The sequence below is a fragment of the Rhodnius prolixus genome, unplaced genomic scaffold, assembly GCF_049639745.1.
Source record: "Rhodnius prolixus isolate KJV_2025 unplaced genomic scaffold, Rpr scaffold_9, whole genome shotgun sequence".
Taxonomy (NCBI): Eukaryota; Metazoa; Arthropoda; class Insecta; order Hemiptera; family Reduviidae; genus Rhodnius; species Rhodnius prolixus.
In genome coordinates this window covers 3,514,437-3,535,927 of record NW_027411604.1, presented here as the reverse complement: position 1 = coordinate 3,535,927, position 21,491 = coordinate 3,514,437, and the positions used below count along the sequence as shown (strand labels likewise).

At 33.0% G+C, this 21,491-nt stretch overlaps 2 protein-coding genes and 1 long non-coding RNA gene across 8 annotated transcripts in view; 2 read left to right on the top strand and 1 right to left on the bottom strand.

Moving 5' to 3' along the window:
• Positions 1 to 7,158, top strand: part of LOC141454658 (ras-related protein Rap-2a) — a 234,324-nt gene extending 227,166 nt beyond the window's left edge. For 2 of the 3 annotated variants that reach the window (XM_074129129.1, XM_074129127.1), the window contains exons 3-4: positions 609 to 1,047; positions 2,022 to 7,158. In XM_074129129.1, the coding sequence (XP_073985230.1) occupies positions 609 to 1,047; positions 2,022 to 2,342 (760 nt within the window). In that variant the 3' untranslated portion in view covers positions 2,343 to 7,158. The remainder of the gene's footprint in view (positions 1 to 608; positions 1,048 to 2,021) is intronic. The other variant, XM_074129128.1, reaches the window with a different exon arrangement.
• A 14-nt stretch (positions 7,159 to 7,172) lies between these two features.
• LOC141454657 (putative inorganic phosphate cotransporter) lies at positions 7,173 to 21,158 on the bottom strand. Of its 4 annotated transcripts, none has more exons than XM_074129124.1 (10): positions 20,411 to 21,158; positions 17,436 to 17,605; positions 15,785 to 16,027; positions 13,336 to 13,423; positions 13,030 to 13,259; positions 12,777 to 12,926; positions 10,930 to 11,062; positions 10,579 to 10,784; positions 7,523 to 7,670; positions 7,173 to 7,363 (listed from the first exon to the last, which is right to left on the bottom strand). In XM_074129124.1, exons 1-10 carry the CDS (start codon positions 20,772 to 20,774, stop codon positions 7,332 to 7,334), a joined length of 1,764 nt encoding a protein of 587 aa, XP_073985225.1. In that variant the 5' UTR covers positions 20,775 to 21,158; the 3' UTR covers positions 7,173 to 7,331. The 4 variants fall into 4 exon arrangements, with proteins under 4 accessions (XP_073985225.1, XP_073985224.1, XP_073985227.1 ...); XM_074129123.1 differs by having other exon boundaries at positions 7,174 to 7,363; positions 10,579 to 10,820; XM_074129126.1 differs by lacking the exon at positions 15,785 to 16,027 and having other exon boundaries at positions 7,174 to 7,363; positions 10,579 to 10,820.
• On the top strand, positions 11,420 to 14,993 carry LOC141454661 (uncharacterized). The gene is made up of 4 exons (XR_012458858.1): positions 11,420 to 12,708; positions 12,834 to 12,928; positions 13,093 to 13,271; positions 14,895 to 14,993. It is a non-coding gene; the product is annotated as an uncharacterized lncRNA (long non-coding RNA).
• Positions 21,159 to 21,491: the final 333 nt, after the last annotated feature.

Here is a 21,491-nt window from a genome sequence, read left to right as displayed (position 1 = left end):
AGATCGTATCACTAAATCTTCAATCTTTTTTTTTAATCATTGTAGAAATAATTTAGTCAAAACATTTCAATAATAATCATGAATAAAATCTTGACCTGCAATATTTATAGTTTCAATGGTCTTGGTGAACAATTTTCTTTCCAGGGATTAATATCAGTCCTGTACAGCCAGACAGTGCAGGAGCACTAATGTTTTTCTAATCTGCATGTAAGGAATTTCAGATAATGAGGGACGTATATAGGCTGGAAAAATTAGACGCGTCTCTTTACTTCAGTGGCCCTGAATAGCAAATGGTATGTTCCTGAACACTTGAATGTCTGTTTCATAGACATCTCTCAAACTCCTTTAATAATGTGTCTCGTACCATATACATTTGTCTGTATGGGGGAAAGAGAATGAATTCATACATCTGTTTGGAGAATCACATTGATAGAGTGCATGCGGATCTAGTGAGGAGCTTAGTTTTAGAATCTTTAGTCGGAACAGGTTTACGGTGGTCCTTCTATTTGTTCGTATAGCTGTAAATCTTAGATGGTTCAATTCCGCATCTATGTATGTTTGCGTTTTTTTGTTTTAAATTCTAACAGTTTGAATTCTTTTCTGTGTAGGGCGGACAGTCAGAGAGAGCCAAAGGAAGAAGAGGAGAGTGGATCATCAACCCCGAGCGGAACAAAACACAAGATAGTTGTCTTAGGCGGGGCTAAAGTTGGCAAATCTTCCATTATATCACAATTTCTATATGGAAATTTTACAACAAAATATAAAAGAACTGTTGAAGAAATGCATCGTGAAGAGTTCAACGTTAATGGTGTACGCTTAACGTTGGAAATATTGGATACGGCTGGATCATTGGAATTTCCAGCTATGAGAGCATTATCTATATCCAGTGGTGATGCGTTTATACTTGTCTATTCAGTTATAGATCCTAAATCTTTTGAAGAAGCAAGAATTATACGCGATCAGATTTTGGAGATAAAAGGTAGTGCCGCTGTGCCAATCGTTGTGGTCGGAAATAAGATCGACCTAATGGACGAACATAATGAAACGGTGAGTTCATCTTTTAATTCTTGTATCTTTACTTTAATTTGTTTATTTAGGAAAATTAAATACCTATTTATAAAACTCTATAATAAAACAAACAAAATCAGTTACATTTTAATTGTGTAGTTTTTAAATAAATGTAGAAAATATTTTAAAAAGTAAAATAGAAAGTATTATTAAATTTTATTTTGATGTATATTTTTTCGTTATTGCTGTAACAAATTTATAACCTTTCCCCTGTAGCTGTTGCCCAAAATGGCTCCATTAAGGTTACTCTTTAAAGTAACGGGACCGAGACTGCACTTAATTTACGGTATACCACGGAATCACATTAGAACTGTTTAGAAGGTGAAAACTAAAAAGTCAATTGTGCTCACCACTTCCTTCTTTTGCAATTTTCAAAGTTTAAAATTTTCTTTTCTTTGGGTTGGCATTTTCTTCCAATTTTCTACATTGATTTAAGTTGTACAATTGAAATTTTTGGGGTATCTTTGAATAATCGGTGGTGCAATCCTCATTTCTGCAATTAATGAGTTCATGAGCCCTTTCTAAGAATCACTTTTTTCACATGTGCTAGAAAACATCGTAAAAAGTAAGTCTATGAGCTTTTTAATTATAAACAAGTTGATAATGACAAAAAAAAATGTGTTATTCTGATTAAAGGGATTAAAATTATAACTAAAACTACTGCTTCACCTGACAAACGAGTCTTCAGTTATCTACATAACGTGCTCAGTTTCCCATTACAGTAACCAATGATAAATTTATTTTATTTTTGTTCAAAATTCTGTAAACTATTTGTTTTGTGTGTAATTTCTCTTTAAAACTGTACACCCATTACATAAATTCAAGCTGTTCAGGGAGCTTTAGAGGTTTTTAAGCAAAGAAAAAGCTAAGGAGTAGGCTAACTGGACTCGAACCTTGTTATTTCAACTCCTTGTATCTATTATTAATTGTACCTACATATTTTTCTTTTTTAGGTATCGTCAAAAACTACTGAATCCATAGTAACCGTTGATTGGGAAAATGGTTTTGTGGAATCTTCGGCCAAAGATAATGTGAACATAACGTTGGTGTTTAAAGAGCTTCTGGCACAGGCTAAAGTCAAGTATAATTTGAGTCCAGCGTTACGCCGACGACGTAGACAGTCGTTACCACCGCAGCAAGGTATGACCACCGCTGGCGGTCCAACGACACCACCCATTCATCCGGCCATACCTTCTCCAGCACAATTGGCACACTTGAACAGTATTCGGGAGAGGCATGCAGGTGGTAAAAGGAATTCATGTGTGATTTCATAGGTAATTCTTATTGTTTTGTCACCTTAATTTTTTTTTTGTTTTTTTAAGGCATTAGAAAAAAATTTTAAGAAAAAGTAAATGCAGACTAAAATTAACAGCTAAATATTATGTAAAGATAAACAGGGAATTTTATTTTTTGAATAAATGAATAAAAAATGGGGGGGAAACAATTTGTAACTAATTAAAACTGGAAGAAGCTTAAAATTAAAACTTGGAGCTATAATATAAATATTTTAACATTATCTAATCAAATTATACAATACTTACCACTTGTACAAAACCGAAAAATAAATTATATTTATCTATAAAAATGCATCATGTAAAAAAACAACTTCTTCCAATGAATATAATTAAAAAGAATGCATCATGTAGATAGAGACTTTTAGAGAATGTTTAAGAAAAAATCCAATGCAGTGTTTAAACAAAAAAATCCTATGTCGTATACTGTTTCTAAAAATAAATAAAATAAAATAGATCATTAGGTGATCTTGCAATCTTCCTTTGTAATGTTGAATCTATAAATTTAAAAAATTTTATTTATGTTGGTAGTTTGTATTTTAAACTATGATTATTTATCTATTTGTTTATTTTTAAATTTATGCTCGGGTGCAACAAAAAAAAACCTACTTATTTGAGATATTACCATTAAGGAGCGGACTTGGAAAGAAACTCTAGAGATACGTGGTTCAAATTTAAGGGCAAAATCGCCCACTAGAGGGGATTCTGAATCCTTTGTGGGCAATTTTGAATTACCAAGATTTTTGCGAAGCAATAATCGATGGGCGATGAGCCTTATTAATATATTAAGGCTTTCTTAAAGAACGATAATTGTCTCGATTCACTGTTCGTACACGCGTCAAGATAAGCTCATCCTTTTAACTTTTAAAGGCACACGATTTTAAAGAAAATAAAAGCCCTAGTTTCACAGAATTTCTTTTATTATAAAAAAAATGGAACTAAACATTCATTTCCATTATTTTACAAATGTAATCATCCCTCTCAAATAATCATCACTCTCGAAATACGAGAAAAAAGAAAAGAAAAAATTAATACCATTTCAATAGTCATTTTTTAGTGTGGGACACTGGTATTGTATAATACCACTATGAAACCAATGCTTTATATGGTGTTCATTCAAACACAACTTTTTACCAAAACAAAGCGGAACTTTGCAGACATTACAGCACTGTCCTTCAGCGCACTGTTCCTTGAAATGTTTAAGTTCCATGTTTTGACCCAATTTTTTATAAACAATATATGAATTAACAACAGCTGCATCCAAATAATAGAACAGTATGCGGTGCAACCATTTTTTACTATCGGTCAAGTTTATTATAAATATAATTTTTTTTTCACTTATTTACGCATTTACTATTGGTGCATAACACTGCCAACTGAATGAAAAACTTTAAAATAACATATTAAGCTGTATGTATGAATAACTTCAACTTTTCGAGGTGGGTTAAAATATATCCCACCATGCAGAAAAAGGTGGGACAGTTTTTAACCCACCTAGCCGCAAAGAGTTAAAACGCTTAATTGAATCCAATTTTTTATTAGGTCCGGAAGAGAGAGGTGGTGACTTCTGTCGCAATTATTTAACTGAAGAAAATGCTTCCATGCCGTTACTCATCTTCTCTATATTACCCTTATTTTATTTTTCTTAAGAAGAATCATGTACAACCTTTGGCTAAAATCGAACGGTGTCGAAGTTATCTTGCTATCTCTTTGCCCAATTTCCCCGGCATGTCCGAGAATGCTCTTGCTGCAATGTCAAGAAAAAAAAAAGTGTAACATGTGCTCACAAAAGATCAAATTATGTTTAGCCGAAAAGGAATTCAAGTTTATTGCTTTATTTCTGTTAATATAGCAAAACAAAAGCAAAAGTTTGACGTAACCAAAATATCTCAAATGATCCAGGTATTTGTTTTCTTCATCCGAGTATACTTTAAAGAGTAGTAAAAGTAAATTTAATCAAAAAGGAAACAGGGGAATTACGGTATATACATTACATTGTATAATGTAAACTAAAACTATTCTACAATAAAAATCTAGTTGTAAAAACATTTTTACTTTCCTTTAAGTAAAATGTATTATCTGTCTTCCCTTGGAAATCCAATTTCAAAAGATGAAAATGTTGCTGTCAATTACTTAAAGGATGGGTTTAAATAAATAAATAAAAAAAGATAAAGTACATAATTAAGTAAGTTTTAATGAAAAGTAAATAATATATATTTATTATATATGTAATCACACGGGTAAGTGTATTTTTGTATAATTGGCGAAGTGTGCGTGAGCTTTTAAGTTTCATATGTTATAATTATTTTCTTTTTTCTCAGCTTGCTTACTTCTTGGATCTAAACTTTCTAATTGTACATAAATATGAATGTTCTCCAAAAATTTGTTGAAGTTCAGCTTCTTTTTTTCTCGAAAACTATAGGTGTACCAATTATAGACCAAATTTGGACTTCTTGAGCATCCAGGATACATCTTGCATTAAACTCCTTTATTTTGATGAACTTTTATCCTTAGTTCAGTGTTAATGCTTCCGTCTTACAACTTTAAAAGTACGTTTCTATGGCTGGTTCGCAAAGAAGGGTGCTTATCTCCTACCTGTTACATACTTTGAAAAGATTAACCTCCATTGCTTCTGTTTCGTTCTTACTGAAGAATGTAAAGTTAAAAATTAAACTCTTCGGTTCGGATTTGACCTCGTGGGAGCTCCTCCTATGGCCTTGAATTTGAGTTATGTCTCCTCTGGATCGCTAAAACTCTTTGGACAGTTTTCTTCCTCACATTTCTAAGTTTTCTTCCATTTTTTTTTTTTTTCAATCAACCAACCGGGCGATGAACATTATGAATGGCGGTAACACATTCTTCAAAAAGGTGCCTATTCCATTTGTGGTCAAATAACCTTATCGAACTGACCGTAGCAGTTTTATAGACCAACCTTTCTAATTTATTTTGCTTCTCTTCATTAGCACATTCTCACATACAAGCGCTCGTTGCGATCACTACTGTTTTCGCTGAGCTCACAAGCTAATCTTTGTAAGGCAGCGCATCCTAAAGAGATAACAACTCTATTTTACATAATATTCTAGCATGTATTTTACTTACTTTCCCCTTTCATTATTTATTTACAGTTTTGTTTCTAAATTACAAGTAGATAATTTGTAGTATTTTTCATTTACCAAAACATTGAAAGGAATAAGATATAGCCATAATTTCAAAGTTGAAGACAATGTGAGGTTCGATATATCGTTAACACCGAATCGAATTATGCTATCGTCGACTTTTCGATAACTTATGTTCTTGAAGTACAGGAGATGATAAGACGAATTAATGGATATTCGGTGATGGACGTACTCCTAAAGGGATATATTGACATCCACGCTTGGTATGGCATAGACACGGAAAAAGTTCTATTGTATTTTTCTTATTTTAAGAAAGTATTCTTTCTGTCTGAACATAGATCTTCATTTCATTTTTTGCTGTAATTACTTTTTATTTCACGAAGTATGATTAATGCCATGTAAAGTGCAGTATAGGACAATCCATCTACTTAAGTTGTTTACGTTCTTGGCCTGACACTTATTACTAGCAGTCCACTTCCACTCCCACGTAAAACCCTCAATCATCCCAGCACATGTGGCTGTCGAGATATCTCCGATGGTTTTGTTAGAAAAACAAAAAAAATTACCCAGCAGCAATATTTCTACTTTGGTGTAAAAATATTATCAATCATTATTTAAATATTCATCAATACTTTTTGAATTTTCAATCTTTTGTTGGCCTCCTACGTGAGTCCTTGGTCCTCTACAGCAAGAATCGTCAGCGCCTACTTCTTTTGCATACTACTTCCGATTTGGGGCTCTAACATAAAGCGCTTCCAACCAAGTTGCTTCATTGATAAAAGAGCAGATAATTTATTTTCTAATAATTTATAAAAGATCATTTTTCACATTTTAAGAAATTACCAAAAGATTACTAATTGTATAGTCACTTAGTGGACTTCGTCTCCCACCAAAACTGTTTTGGAGGTCCGCGTCCCTGCCCTTTTGCCCTCACTGGGCCTGCTATTTTATTGAATACCTATACGTTCAGATTCTTTTTTTTTTTTTAAAAAAAAAAACGTATTTTTTCTGTAATGATTTTAAGATTTGTACCTGGCTGCGAAACAAAATTCAATTTTAACAAGGATAACTATGATTAAATCAGTAGCGTGTAAACAAAAAATGATTTTTATAATTTCCATTGATTGTGACTTTTTTTCTTCTTCACTCTGTTTTCGAGAAAAAATAAAATCTTTTGGATGTTTAAACTTGGACTGTACATTATATCAATGTAAGAAGCATTCACCAGCGTAGTCTCAATAGATCATGTGGAAAAAAATCGATTATTATGCAATTTTCTGAAAGGATAAGCAAACATGGTTATCACTACTATAACCTTCTATATGTTTTGTTTTGTTACTGATTGTTAAAGAGCTGTTTCTTATTAGTTTCTAAGAAAATAGTGAAATAGATTAATGCAGTGTGAAAATATGTATTTTAGTAATTATTTTGATTTTTTAAAAAATATTCATCTTGAGAAAATTCTACGAAAACAACCTTATCCAACAAATGTGAGTAACTAACTTGATGTTTTGGACACTTAATTAAAAATATATATATATTGTATATGTGTTGTGAAACTCGACAATCCATAAACTGAAAAATTACACTGTTTAAAATATTTATTTCAATTTGTTTGTTCTGTTTATCCTGTAAGGGAATAAGGTTATTGCAAATAAAAAGTTCATTTGTTTGTGACCAAATTATTTTATTCTTAAATTACATTTGGTACAATTGATAATTTGAGTTTACAAATGTAGATAATTCAAGCATAGTAATTAACCTTCCTTTAAAAGAGCAATGTTGAAGATGAAGATCACGTATTCGATTGCACCTTCCAGTTACTTTTTAACAAAATTATTTTTGGAAGAAGTATTTAACGTCGAATTCTCCCATATACTGAGAGAGCTGTTAAAAAAAAAAGTTACATAAGTAAGATATCTCATTTTATTTACAGCAGTTTTCCAAAAATTTATAGTTATTTTGCTTTCTACGTTTGTGAAAGAGAATTTCAACGTCTAAAAATTAATTGTGGGCAATGGGACAAAATTGAAATCAATAAAATACCTCTATCTACTTCTTCTATTGAGATCCAAGGAATCTTAGTATCCCATGGTTGTCTTTTTCCTTCTACGAACACCATATAGCATAGGTTACAAATAATGTATTGGCCAATTGCAAGGAAAAAAATTTCTCCCCAAGTTTTGAACGTTATCTGTACAAAAGAAATAATAATCAAGGAGGAAGAAATAATAGTTCAGCCGGTTATATGGTCAATTAGTGATCAGGAAGTCCCAGGGTTCAAGTTCACGGTGTGATTCTTAGGGTGTTCTCTTTTTAAGAGCCACAAGTACACTCACTATTTGTGCGAGTAACGTGAGAAACACTATCTGGAGTAGCTCCAGGTGAAAATTTCTTTAGATGTTTAAAAAAAACTTCTCTAAAAGTGAACATTCACACGATATTATTGGGTTGAGGTAAAGTAGATACCCAATTTCTTCGTCCTCAAAACAAAACGTCAACTTTCGGTGAAAAAAATACAAAATCGAAAATCTGCTAGGTAAGTGTGTCAAGTTTAGAAACTAATTATCAGCTGATACTTCAAAATAATTTGTGTCATTTGGTTAATAACATTTTAGACAGTTCTGATGTGCCTATTGATCTGTTTCAGTCCATTCATTTAGCAGTGAGTACGTCATAATGTGTAATTATTTGTCTAGCTAGAATCTATCTGCCTAAGGAAAAGATATAGTCCTAAATTAGCAGTTATCCTAATGTATTCTCCCCAAAAATTGTTTCACCAAGAGAGTAAATGTAGGTTTGAAACTGTCATTTTCTATCTACCTTAACTTTTATAGTATAGTGATCGCTATTCGGGGGGAAAATGTATAAAGTTCATTTGAGTAAACCAATACACTTAGTTTTTGAGGAAAGTTTAGTCGATCAAGTTCATCACTCTTACTCAATGCTCTGACAAGTTGAGTCAAGAACTCCTGTTCGGCACTGCCCGTTTGGTCGTCTTGTTTTTCAAAATAGTTATAAATTATCTTCAAAATATGAAATAGGAATACTAAACAGTACAAAAATAAGCTAAATATAACCAAAATTTTGGGAAAAAAATTCATTTTCCAAACAAATCAAGTGGTTTTACGAATTCTTCACACTACATATAAGCGATAAAAATAGACATTGCCATGTTTTCATTGGGTTTTCCCCCAATGTGTTTAGCGGTCATTACTTATATGAAATAAGACCATTGATTTTATGAAAGCATTGAAACTTCCACTATGCCAAGTATTGCCAGAAGATTGCTTTAAAAAGCACTTGAATTAATTTAGAAAGGAAAATATTCTTTTTGTTCACTCTGAAACCACTCTTCTGTGCTTCTAGTTTTAGAGCCCCTGGCCTGTGGAAGGACACATTATTGCGTTCTGTAAGTGAACAGTAATGGTACAGGAAGAACAACGTGGTTGTTCTTAAGGATAAGGTTTCGCTCTCCAGTATTAATCAGAATGAATGGGTAAACTGCCTAACAAGATAGAATGGACGGCTAAGCTGCTTAACAAGGTGGAATGAATGGGTAAACTGGTTAAATAAAAAGATAAAGGGATTCCGTGAAAACTGTTTATAGTCTTTAGCCGGCCCTTCATTCCTGTAGGCCTTTACAAAAATTCCTATTGACATTTTATTAGGCAGCCCAAGCTTCAGTAGTGTTTGCAGCTTTGGCCTTATAAGTGGCATTACATAGATGTTATGGCATAGCAGACATAGCATTGGATTTATACCTCTGGCCTGTCTGTTTACAAGGCTGATTCCAAGCTCATCAGTTAAAGTAAAGCAATCGCCTATTTTAGTAAGCAACCGTCTCCTCGAGGCTCATCAGTACATCGACGAGATCTTATAAGGCCTGTTTCTACATTCTTCTTATATGGTCATGCAGGTGCCTTCTTTCTTCAAGACAGTGCACAAGTTCATGTGGTAAGAATTTATAATACCTTTCTTTTTAAAAGAATAAGAGTAGAAATTGTTCCTCAGCAAACTCGCACTACTGATTTTTAATACACGTGTGGGAAAAATTAGGTCGGCGATTCCCACGAAAAGCAAACAACTACAGAAACTACTTCGTCACTCTAGCCAGCCAGGAATGAAATGCCAAAGAGATCATCGAACCGTTCATTCAAAGCATGCTCTGAAGTGATTGAAATTGCATTACTAAGCATGAAGACTTAAATCCTTCAGTGTGGTTGCAAGTGTTGAAACGTAGTTCATAGACAATTAAGAATGTGGAGTTACAATATTTTAATGAATGACATAGTAATTTTTTTTCCAAAGAACTTTTTTTTTTTCTTTCTCTTATACTAAAAGTAAAAAATGTTATTGTCTGTTTTCTATTTTGTATTTTCACCGGATATATTCAATTTGAGGTAACCCTTTTGGTTTCCAAGTAAGTTCGTGTGTGAAAAACTAAAAGTTGCAGAAAATTCTGCGACTAATATTTTACTTAGTTGCCAACAGAGATTGTCAAAATCGGTCTACCGAAATTTTCACTTTAGTGTAAAGAGTTTTCACTTATTTTTCCAGGATTTTCTCAAAATTGGCCCTTCCGATTTTCTTTAAACTCAAAGTGCAATTTGTGTTGTAGATACATAGATATGTAAATTATTTGAAACATTTTTCCTGGAAATATTCGATGCTTTTCTCTATTTCAGATTTTCTAGCAAACACTTTTTTAAGATCTAATTGAAACTTTGTGTAGCGATTACAAACAAATAAATCTGCAACTTTTACTGGAAAGATTTTTCTCGTCAATTTGGATTCTGTGAAAGGAGTGGGTAAGATATTTATTCTTAGTGATAAGAATTTAAAATGACTCATACGTTTGGAGCTTGAACAAAATTTTGTTACTTAAAACTTTGGGAATAGTAAGATAAAATCGTGTGAGAAGTTCACTGAAGATTTTTCTTCGCTTCTGCTGGGCATGAAAATATTAATTGTTCCTGAAATATTAAGAATTCGATCACCTAAGGTGCCACTTCTTAAGGAAAAACAATAAGAGTGAAGTTAATAAAATTTGTATGACTTTTTAGAAATCAATAATTATAAAAAAGACTTTTAATTCTTACTTCTCCATAAAGTGCGTAACTGGCCAAAACTGGTGCGATAAAACCAATCCCAGTGGCAATAAATGTAGTCATTGCTACGAGTATGCAAACATAATTTGGCGAAATATCTATATGATTGGCCACATATCCAGAATAAATAGCACCATTTACACCCAGACCAATTGACAGAATGGCTAAAGTTAGAAAAGGATCGCAACTAGCATATCCTACAAAACATAAAGCAATGGCCGGTCCAATCTGACCTTGAATAATTAAAAAAAAATACAATTTAGTAATAAAGCAAAAAAATGTATTTTTGAGTATAACTATATTGTAAATTAAAATAATGGTAATCGGTTTATACTTGCTCACCAATTGTATTTCCAATTTTCCTAGCCGTAGCAATTGATATTTTCTTGTGTGTTATCAATTCATCCAATAAAAAGCTGAACATCATTGCAAAAATAGCCATAAAACAGAAAGGCATTGCGGCAAAGAAAGCGTGCTGGAAAAAATTAAGAACTGAAGTTATTTGTAAGATTTTGCACATCTTATTTAACATAATTATGTTAAGCAAAAAATGTATATAAATAAATATAGAAAGTACCCTTAAAATGTATTAAGAGGGTACTTCGTAGTTTTTTTTAGCTTTTAGCTAATTAAGCTATCTTGCCCTTTACAGGTATTAATTTAAAAAAAATGTAATAATGAAAAGACAATTTTGCCCCAGCATGGAAAGACGTTAGTGAGGCTGCAATGAATAAGCTGTAAGTTTTTCAATACAAATTTCTGGCGGTAGCTAGCTTTTGGGAGCTCTGTGCTTCATGTGGAATGTTCAAAATTAATGTTCTGTAAGTAAAAAAATTAACTTCTATTTTTGTTTTTTTATAAAAACACAGATTTTACACAGATAGCTATGAATTACCTACAATCAAAGATTTAATGCGCTGTAAAACAAATATATTTCTAAATAATCTATGAAACTTCAGAGGCTGGACAACCAACCACCAACTCAGATATATATCAGGCCGACGATGATTAAAACCTAAACTAAGGATGTAAATACAAAACTTGAACGAACAGTCTGAGATGATTTTAGATTTTGTCTAGTGTTTGTGTTAGTTTAATTGGCTTCGTGATCTCCTCTCTAGTGAAGATAGTGAGTGACAAATAGTACAATGTGTGGTAGTGATATCACTAAGTAACTTCTCCCCTCGTTTGCATCTACAGTACAGGATTATCATTGTCACTTATAGCGCTATCGATTGAATCTTAGCATAAATAAAGGAGAGAAAAAAAATTTTCATAGAACAATTCACAATTGAGTGTGTCGCGATTCAGCTATCCCGACCATGTATTATTCTCTATTGAAAATATTCATGCGCAAATATCTACTGGTAATCTGAAAATTCATTCTATGAATTATGTTTTATCAAATTTTGCTGGTAGCGTGGTTTTTTTTATCGAATAACCGGGGTAAAATGGTACATTGGCCAGAATACTGGGACCTTACCTTCTAAACAAGTCATGTGGTAAGTTTAATTAAGAGGTCGTTGACAGTAAGCGCATTTGCAATGTACTAGATCTCATTTATGAGTCTGATCTTACAAGTAATAATGGGTGAGGGAAAGAAAGCCTTTTTTCTTTTGTTTAATCTGAAATTTTATTGCTCTATAAAAAAATTATAAGTAATTTGGCGAGTTGTCGATGTGTCCATCTAAATACCATTCCTTAGATGGTAGAATTGTGTGATTTAGAATCATGGAAGGTTCCACAGGGACTTAATCTAGCCTCATTTATAGGGTCGTAAAACGTCTCTTACAGGGTGTCGCGCAGTAAGCGGGACCGAATTCTTATGGAGTCTATTGCAGTTGGAGATATCCTTTGGTAGCCTTGCTCCCTCTTATAAATATCCTTGTTATTTGGGAAGGCCTGAGGAGATATGAAGCAGACACGACTGTAGGAGAGGATTGGAGCTTGTAAAATAAATAATAATGATATAAAAATTCCAATAAAAAGATTTTTCTTCTAAATATTTTGTTTTCCTGTAGGATGTTGAATCGTCAGTCCTGAATGGAATGGAGTCATTGGGACAAGTGGCAATTAATGGTGACAGGTCAGAGCGCAGGGTGAGATAATTATTTAATTCCAGTAAGTTTACTTAAAATCTCATATTAAAATATTTACTACTAAAAAAAAAAGAAAAAAAAAAGAGCAACCTTTTTATAGCTGAAATCTAAAACGTCGTTTATATATATTGGGATTTCTGTCAACAGTATTTCATATCCATATCTGTTAGCCAAGGCAGCTAATGTGATGCCCCAAGCGGGTGGAGAATAAAATATTTCTTTCCAGGGTATTTTAACGTTCTGTAAGTAAAATAAGTTTTCTCGTTTTTATTTATTTTTTTTTATGTTTGAAGTAATTTAAAAAGTAATTTTATTAATCAAATGCAGACGTTTAATAAATTACATGGCGAGGTATTTCTGTTCCCCAAACAGAAGATAATATATTTATTTTGCATCTTTTCTTTAGGGTTGGATGGCTAACTGGATCTTCATAAACGAGCTCGTAAAGACTGATCAGCCAAAGTGTATTGAAACCGTTGGAAATATAAAACATGGTAGCCCATCCGCCAATCATTTCATTGGATGCAATATATTTACTAATTGACATAGTTATGGCCATACCAATCTGAGCACCTAAATTATAAAGTATTTTTCCATTTTTTTTTTTGTATAGTTAAATTTTATTTAATCATGTTTTCCCATAATTTACCACAATTAATAGCTGCCACTCTTCGACTTCTTTCATTTGGTGGCGTCCAATTGGCTAATATTGTATAAGACGATGGTATAACAGGACCCTTAAAAAAAAAAATAATAATAATGGAAAATATTAATTAATCAAAATTAATGAAAGTATTGCAGAATGGCAAAGTTTCGTTATTCAGTTTTCAGTTAAAATATCCGCTTTTACGAGGGTCGTTTGAAAAGTCCGTGCAAAAATAAAAACTACTTAATTTTTTGGGGTAAACCTTTTTTATTTTTCAACATAGTCTCCTTTTAGGCTTATACACTTCGTCCAACGCTGCTCTAGTTTGTTGATCCCTTCCGAATAATAGGATTTGTCCAAGTCTGAAAAATAGCCATTCGTTTCTGCAATCACCTCCTCGTTTAAATAAAATCTTTTTCCCGCCAGCCATTTCTTCATATTGGGGAACAAATAGTAGTCCGAGGGAGCCAAGTCTGGAGAATAGGGGGGATGTGAAACGAGTTGGAACCCTATTTCCATTAATTTTGCGACCACAACTGCTGAGTTGTGAGCTGGTGCGTTGTCGTGATGGAAAAGGACTTTTTTGTGGGCCAATCGTGGGCGTTTTTCTTGCAGCTCGGTTTTCAAACGGTCCAATAACGATGAATAATAATATGCACCTGTAATAGTTTTACCCTTTTTCAGATAGTCGATGAGGATTATTCCTTGCGAATCCCAAAAAACGGTCTTCGCCTTTTTTGGCGCAGATTCCCCCTTGGTAACCCATTGTTTAGATTGTTCTTCGGTCTCAGGAGTGTAGTGATGTATCCATGTTTCATCCACAGTGACGAAACGACGCTTAAAGTCCTGCGGATTCTTCTGGAACAGCTGCAAACCGTCCTTGCAACACTTCACACGACTTCTTTTTTGGTCAAGCGTGAACAATCGCGGCACCCATCTTGCGGATAGCTTTGTCATGTCCAAATGTTGATGCAAAATATTATGTACCCGTTCATTCGAGATGCCCACAGCACTAGCAATCTCACGCACCTTAACTCTTCTGTCATCCATCACCATATCATGGATTTCATCAATGATTTCTGGAGTAGTAACCTCAACAGGGCGTCCAGAACGTTCAGCGTCACTTGTGCCCATATGGTCACTCTGAAAATTTTGAAACCACTTATAAACTGTTCTAATGGAAGGTGCAGAGTCACCATAATGTTTATCAAGCTTCTCTTTAGTCTCCTGAGGCGTTTTGCCTTTCATAAAGTAGTGTTTAATCAACACACGAAATTCTTTTTCGTCCATTTTTTGAAATTCACTCGACTTCCTCGATTCAAACGAATGCCAAACACAAAGAAATAGACCGATCTGGCTGAAACTTGGTGTGTGTTCTTCCAAGAGATGCTACTAACTAAACATAACCTCGATACGCGCCAGTAGTGCTATCTCTCTGACTTTGCACGGACTTTTCAAACGACCCTCGTAGATCCCTAGAGCTCAAAAAAAAAAAAGAAAGAAGAAGTGATATCTATATGTGTGCGTGAACACGCAGTACTAAAAAAACACTTTGATTGAAGTGGTGGAGAAGGAAGGAAGATTAAGCGAGATGAAGAGCATAATAACCGAAAGGTTCCTCGCTCAAAGAAAGAAGAAAAGATTCTAACGATTTCAATTGAAAGTGCCTATTAATGTTGTTGTTTTTTTATTTATATACACCAAAAATAAACATAATTTAGTGCAAACACCAAGAAATACTTGGATCCATCAAATTCTGAAAGTTTGTTTCTTACCGATGAAAAAAATGTTAATTATTTTTTATGTTTGAAGTAACTTAAAAAGTAATTTATTAATCAAAAGATAGAACATTCTTTTTATGAAAATTGAACTACCGATGATGCTCTTTCTTTAGTATCATCTGCTATCTTTGGTGGAAAAACTACAAATATCCCAGATCTTTCGTATATATAATTGGTTAATTATTAAACAAAATAGTGCATCGCGGAGATGAAGCAGTAAGCAAGAAAACCAAGGATGTTCTAAGCTAAGTGAGGGACACTTTCAGTATTAAAATCTTTTAACTTTGTTTCAGTTATCTAGAAAGATATAAATGTATATATGCGCTCGGTGAGACACGCGTACTAAGCTAATAATTGCATGTGATTGAAGAGGAAGAATCATCTTTTCAAAAGTTTCTCTTCTGAGTTATTTAGCATTTAGCAAACTGGTTGGCTGTTAATCGATCATTATATTTGTTTTGCTTAAAAAAAAAAAATTCACTTTTTATAAAGGGTAGCAGTTCGTTAGATTAAACGAAGGCTAGCACAGAAATGCGTTCTAAATAGGTGAAGACCAAACAACATGATTCGCTTTACGACATGCCTTAAAAATTTATTAGTCTCAAAGGAACAAAATAAAAAAGATTATTTTCACACTATAAATATGTAAGTACAATTAATTGAATACATACTATAACGATTCCCTGTATAAACCTGAGTATGAATAGATAGATAAAACCGTAACTAGCTGTAATTGGTGTTAAAAACCCTAAAATTGTATTTATAACCATTCCAATGCCTAACATTAATTTTGATCCAAATCTATGGACAAGAATTCCACTTGGTAACTGTGATATACAATGTCCATAAAAGAAGGCATTCACAATTTGTGTCCTTTGATTTTCAGTCCAACGAAATGGGCTGTCACTAAGTTTCTGTAAAACAGGAAGGTATAAAATTAATACCGCAATGATAGCTTGTGTCAATGTTTTCATTTATACTTGTCAGTATTAATCTTGTACTTTATTTAAAAAAATTAGCATTACGGATACATTTTTAATATTAAATTCGAAAAAATAACCCGCTAACATAATCTGAAACAATAAAAAAAAGTCCAGCTCGTCCATTTCATTAGGAACTTGCAGCATAAGAAATTTCAAATGTTGGCGAGAAATCTTCAAAATCATTCAATGCAGTCACCTGATAGTAACCACAATAGAGTGTAATCTCACTGCTACGCATCTCTCACTTAGAAGTTAGCACTTATCCATAATACATCAAAGCTAACTTGAAGGATAAGTTACTTAAAGTTATTCTAGTCAATTGTTTTAATCAGTTAATCTCGTGTAAAAGTTTATGAGACTGCTGAATTTGAGACAAATGACTTATAGCGTTCAGGCGCCCAGCAGACCAGAGGTGGACTGTTTTACTGAAGGAACTTCGAGAAGGTGGGCATTAATACAACTACTACAACGCATTTATTTACTGTTAAGTAGCCAACAAATCAGCTCGAAAGTCCCAGAGGCTGTTGTTGGATGGATAGTCGATCCTAGGTCAGGGTCTGACAGAACTCTATGAATAATAGGCGCCTGCAAATTCTCGGAAGAGGTGGGAAAAATTCCAGATGGGCTTTTATTTTTGTACAGTGACTCTTGTAGGTGGAAAATTTGTCTATAGAAAATTTTGAGTTATCCTGTAAAGGTCTTGATTGACTTGATTAAGTCTGCGATCAGGTTTACAAGATTCTAGTCTCTTGTATTATTAAAGGGAATTCGTTCAGAGACTGAAAGTTTTTATTTCGTTTAACCCGTTGCCGCACACTTTTATTTTGATGATCGTGCTCAGAAACACACTTTTTTTTCTCAATTGTTTATGACTGCCAGATGGAATCAAGTGTAAGTTGTATGTTTGGAAATAAAAATTATCACATTTGGCCACGGTTTTTCCAAAAAAACTCTCGACGGCTATAACCGTCATTTGCTCATCATGTCATTTTTTCTCTTTCCAGAGCAAATGACGGCTATGACTGTCGTGACGACTATACAGCATTTGCTTTACTAATTCAATAATTAACAAGTGTATGCGTTAGTACACTTCGCTGTACTTTTTTTTATTAATTAAAATGTGCACGACGGCTATAGACGTCGTTTGCCTACATATCAACAAAGATCGGACGGCTATAGCCGTCATTTGCGGCAACGGGTTAAAGATAGAAGTAGACAATGCTGCTATTGTAGCGTATTCTTGATCGGTCATCATGCATTTTTCTTTCCATAAATTATAGCTGAAAAGTAGATTTAATAGGTATAAACAAAATAAATAAGTGATAAATAATTTACTAACTTTTGAATTATTTGTCAGTTGGTGTTGGACACATTCAACTGGTCGCAATCGTGAAAGTTTGGTATGCCTAAAGGAGGCGTCAATAGTTATTACTATGTTAATTCTCAAAAAGTAAGCATTAACCATCCCAAGAAATAATATAAATGTTAAAACATTCTTCGCCAGGTTTTCTGAAAATCGAAAAACAAAAGTGGTGTGTTTTTAGGACTTTGGAAAAAAAAAGAAGGGAAAATGCTGTCAATGACGAATGTATCGATTGATATCGATGACAAATTTGTGGAGAAGGTTAGTAGTTCGTAGTAGTGATGGGCAGAACGAGTCCGTCTTTGGACTCGTTGGATTTGAATCAGTTCCAGGGTTGGAATCGATTCCAACAACTCGTTCACCGATTCCGGTCTCTGTACTTACCCTATGCATTAGTAAAAATGTCACGCAATTTATTAAAAAATATCATTAAATGTTAGCTTTCCCAGTTAATAACAAAACTATATTTCTTTAACACACATTGAGTACTATCCCTAATTTCCAATTGCACTGATAAATATAAAATTAACAACGTAACACAAAAATTAACATAAAAATAGACTAGTCAATTATAAAAATTAAAGCAATGCTGTTTAGTCATTATCTAGCTTGACCACTGGAAGACTGGAGTTAACGTGCTTCAAGAGGATCCAAGGTAGAGAAACGGAAATGGGTAGGAAATTATTCCCATAAAAAAAATTCTAACCCTTCAAGCAAAATGATAATTATTCATAAATAAAGAAATATTTATTTACTAGGACTTGTATATCAAGCTTTAAAAATATTATCTTATTATCTTACGAAAAGAAAAAGCTGTGTGCTTAATCTTTAACATAGCGCTGGACACTCTTATTCTTATCTTCATTGGGTAAGTTTAACCGTGTACATGACCGTGAGACAGTCAAAGTAACACTGAGCCAAAATTTAGTATTACCTAATTGGTTTACTTAGTGTAGTATCCCTCCCACTCTATCACCAATTTCACAAACATTCATCGATTGGAAATAATTTTTAGTTAAATATTCGTTTTATTTGAATACAAAAAACATTATAACGCTTTCTTAAGATGATTTTAATTTTTAAAATTTGTTTTTGTCCATTACTCTTATATAATACGAAGAATTTCAAATAAAATATAATATACAAACACAATGATCTAGTATGCAGGTGGAGTCAGTCCTCGTTACCATAGCAATGGAACCGTTAAACAACTCCGGTTCCAGCTCCAGCAATTTCTATTGGCTAGATTCAGTGAACGAAAAAATGGAACGAGTCCGGTTTCAAAAGGATTTAAATCACTCCGGATTCGACTCCACCAACTCCAGTGGATTTAACCAATGAAAATGCTAGAGCTGGGCCGGAGTCGTTTAACGGTTCCGTTGTCATGGTAACTACGACTGACTCCACCTGCACACTAGATCATTCTGTGTTTGTATATTATATTTTATTTGAAATTCTTCGTATTTTATAAGAGTAATGGACAAAAACAAATTTTAAAAATTCAAATCATCTTAAGAAAGCGTTATAATGTTTTTTGTATTCCAATGAAACGAATATTTAACTAAAAAATATTTTCAATCGATGAATGTTTGTGAAATAGGTGATAGAGTGGGAGGGATACTACACTAAGTAAACCAGTTAGGTAATACTAAATTTTGGCCCAGTTTTACTTTGACCGTCTAGCTGACATGTACACGTTCAAGCTTACGCCAATGAAGATGAGAGTAAGAGTGTCCAGCGCTAAGTTTAAGATTAAGCACACAGCTTTTTCTTTTTGTAAAACAATAAGATAATATTTTAAAAGCTTGATATTCAATTCTTAGTTAATAAATATTATGAGTAATTATAATTTTGAAGGGTTAGAATTTTTATGGAATAATTTCCTACCCATTTCCGTTTCTCTACCTTGAATACTCTTGAAGTAAGTTAACTCCAGTCTTCTAGTGGTCAAGCTAGATAATGACAAAACTGCATTGCTTTAATTTATATTTGACTAGCCTATTTTTGTGTTAATATTTGTATTACGTTGTTAATTTTATATTTATCAGAGCAATTGGAAATTAGGGATAGTACTCAATGTGTGTTAAAGAAATATAGTTTTGTTATTAACTGGGAAAGCTAACATTTAATGATATAATAATATAATAAATTGCGTGACATTTGTTCTTATGTTTAATCGTTCCAAACCTTCTGCTGCCTCATTTTCATTTTTATTTGCCTAAATTTTTTGGGGCGGGGCGGAATCACTTTTTTTAAAAATAGGGATTTGAATCAACTCGTTCCACCATCGGACTCGTTCCAATGGAACGAGTCCGCTCAAATAGCCCATCACTAGTTCGTAGTGGTTTACGTTACGGTTAGTTGAATACAAAGGTGCTAATACAGTAGTAATAATATAAGTTACAATAGTCAGTTGGATGTGTCCAGTGTGTAAGGTGTTTTCTGTAAATTCTAATAACTATTCTGGGTATATTATCTGTCATTGGAAAAATTATCGCGTTTTTATCAGTTTTAATTATTTCAATTCGCTTAATGGCCAAGCTCCTGTTTGGCCAGATACATGTGCATATGTTTCTTTTTTTGTGTCATTGTTAACTAATTGGTTGCGTGTTGGATGAATTATTATCTAAAAATTTGGTGTTGGACTGAAAATAAGGGACCGCTCAGATAAGACTGTTTTTGAATATTTTGTCAACAATTTAAACCAGCTTTATTAAAAATAGTAAAAACTCCAATAAAAGAAAGATGTTTCTTCGAGTACTAATTAAAAGTAAAATTTTGAACACCTAACAATTCAATATCAAAGAAAACTTGATACTTTAGTACGTCCTCTTTTTAGAAAACAATTCCCGCTTACTTAAATACCACATTCGAGTATCTGGGTGTCAAGAGCTAGGATTACTTGTTAAAAGAAATTAATTGTGAATTGTGCCAAATATAATTTCATTCACCTTCAGAGATACATTTGCTTCTTCTGGACTGTCTCCTCTCATTTTCTCCCGTAGGTTCTCCTTGGTCGAGAGGAATCTCTGTTCTCTCGAGGACTTGCTGGTTATCATCATTTCTATCAGAAACCTCTTTAAGCTGGAGCGATTTGTTGTTATCATTAGTTTCTCTAATCTTTTCTTCAACATTTCCTTCGTTTTTATTATTACCCAAAATGTCTATAGACTTCAGTGTTTCCATAAATCCATTATTCTTCAAATTTTCTGCTTGTTCATCACCCTTTATCAAATACTCAGTCAGAGATGGATGGTTTGCATCATCATTTAAATCCTTCGATTGCTGGTCTACCTCTGCCTCTTCAACACTCATTTTACCAACAAACTAAGACTTTTATTCTTCATTCTCCTCAGGAAATAAGGATTGAAAAATCTTACTTTAATTAATAACCTTCAATGTACATAGAAACAAATTAGAGTAAATGAATAATCAGCAGCTGTTTAAGATATTTTTCTATTTATCATTAGGTAATATTCGTAAGTAAATTTTACAATTTGGTTGCCCACATTTTAAATATTAGAATAGCAGACTTGCAGTAGATAGTTTTTAGAAAAATTTACATTCAATATTCTGGCTGTTAGGTCTGTAAAATTTGTGAATTCTTCAAAAAAGGCGGTTATTAAGGAGAAGATGCTTACAAGAAACTAAGTTTTAAATGTGTAAAAGACAGTTGTATAAGCGTCACGAAAAAGCGTAAACGCGTGAACCGATTTTTTATGAATGTGGTGTCATTCGATTCGGAATTTTATGGAGGTGTGCCTTTTGGGGGTCGCGACACTGTACATCAAATGGGACAGGAGTTAGCCCCATGTATGTAAAGTTCTTTCCAAAATTATTATTACTAATAATTGTATAAAGAATGGTAAGGTGTAAATATGTATTATTTCATACTTTGCTCAAGGGTCGCATCTTTCATAAGATTAATAAAGCTTCTTTAAATAAAAAAATTAATCACTTAAGTAAACAAAATTGAAAAAATAAAATGAAATTATACATACATAAAAAATAAAACTTCCACAAGAAATTTAT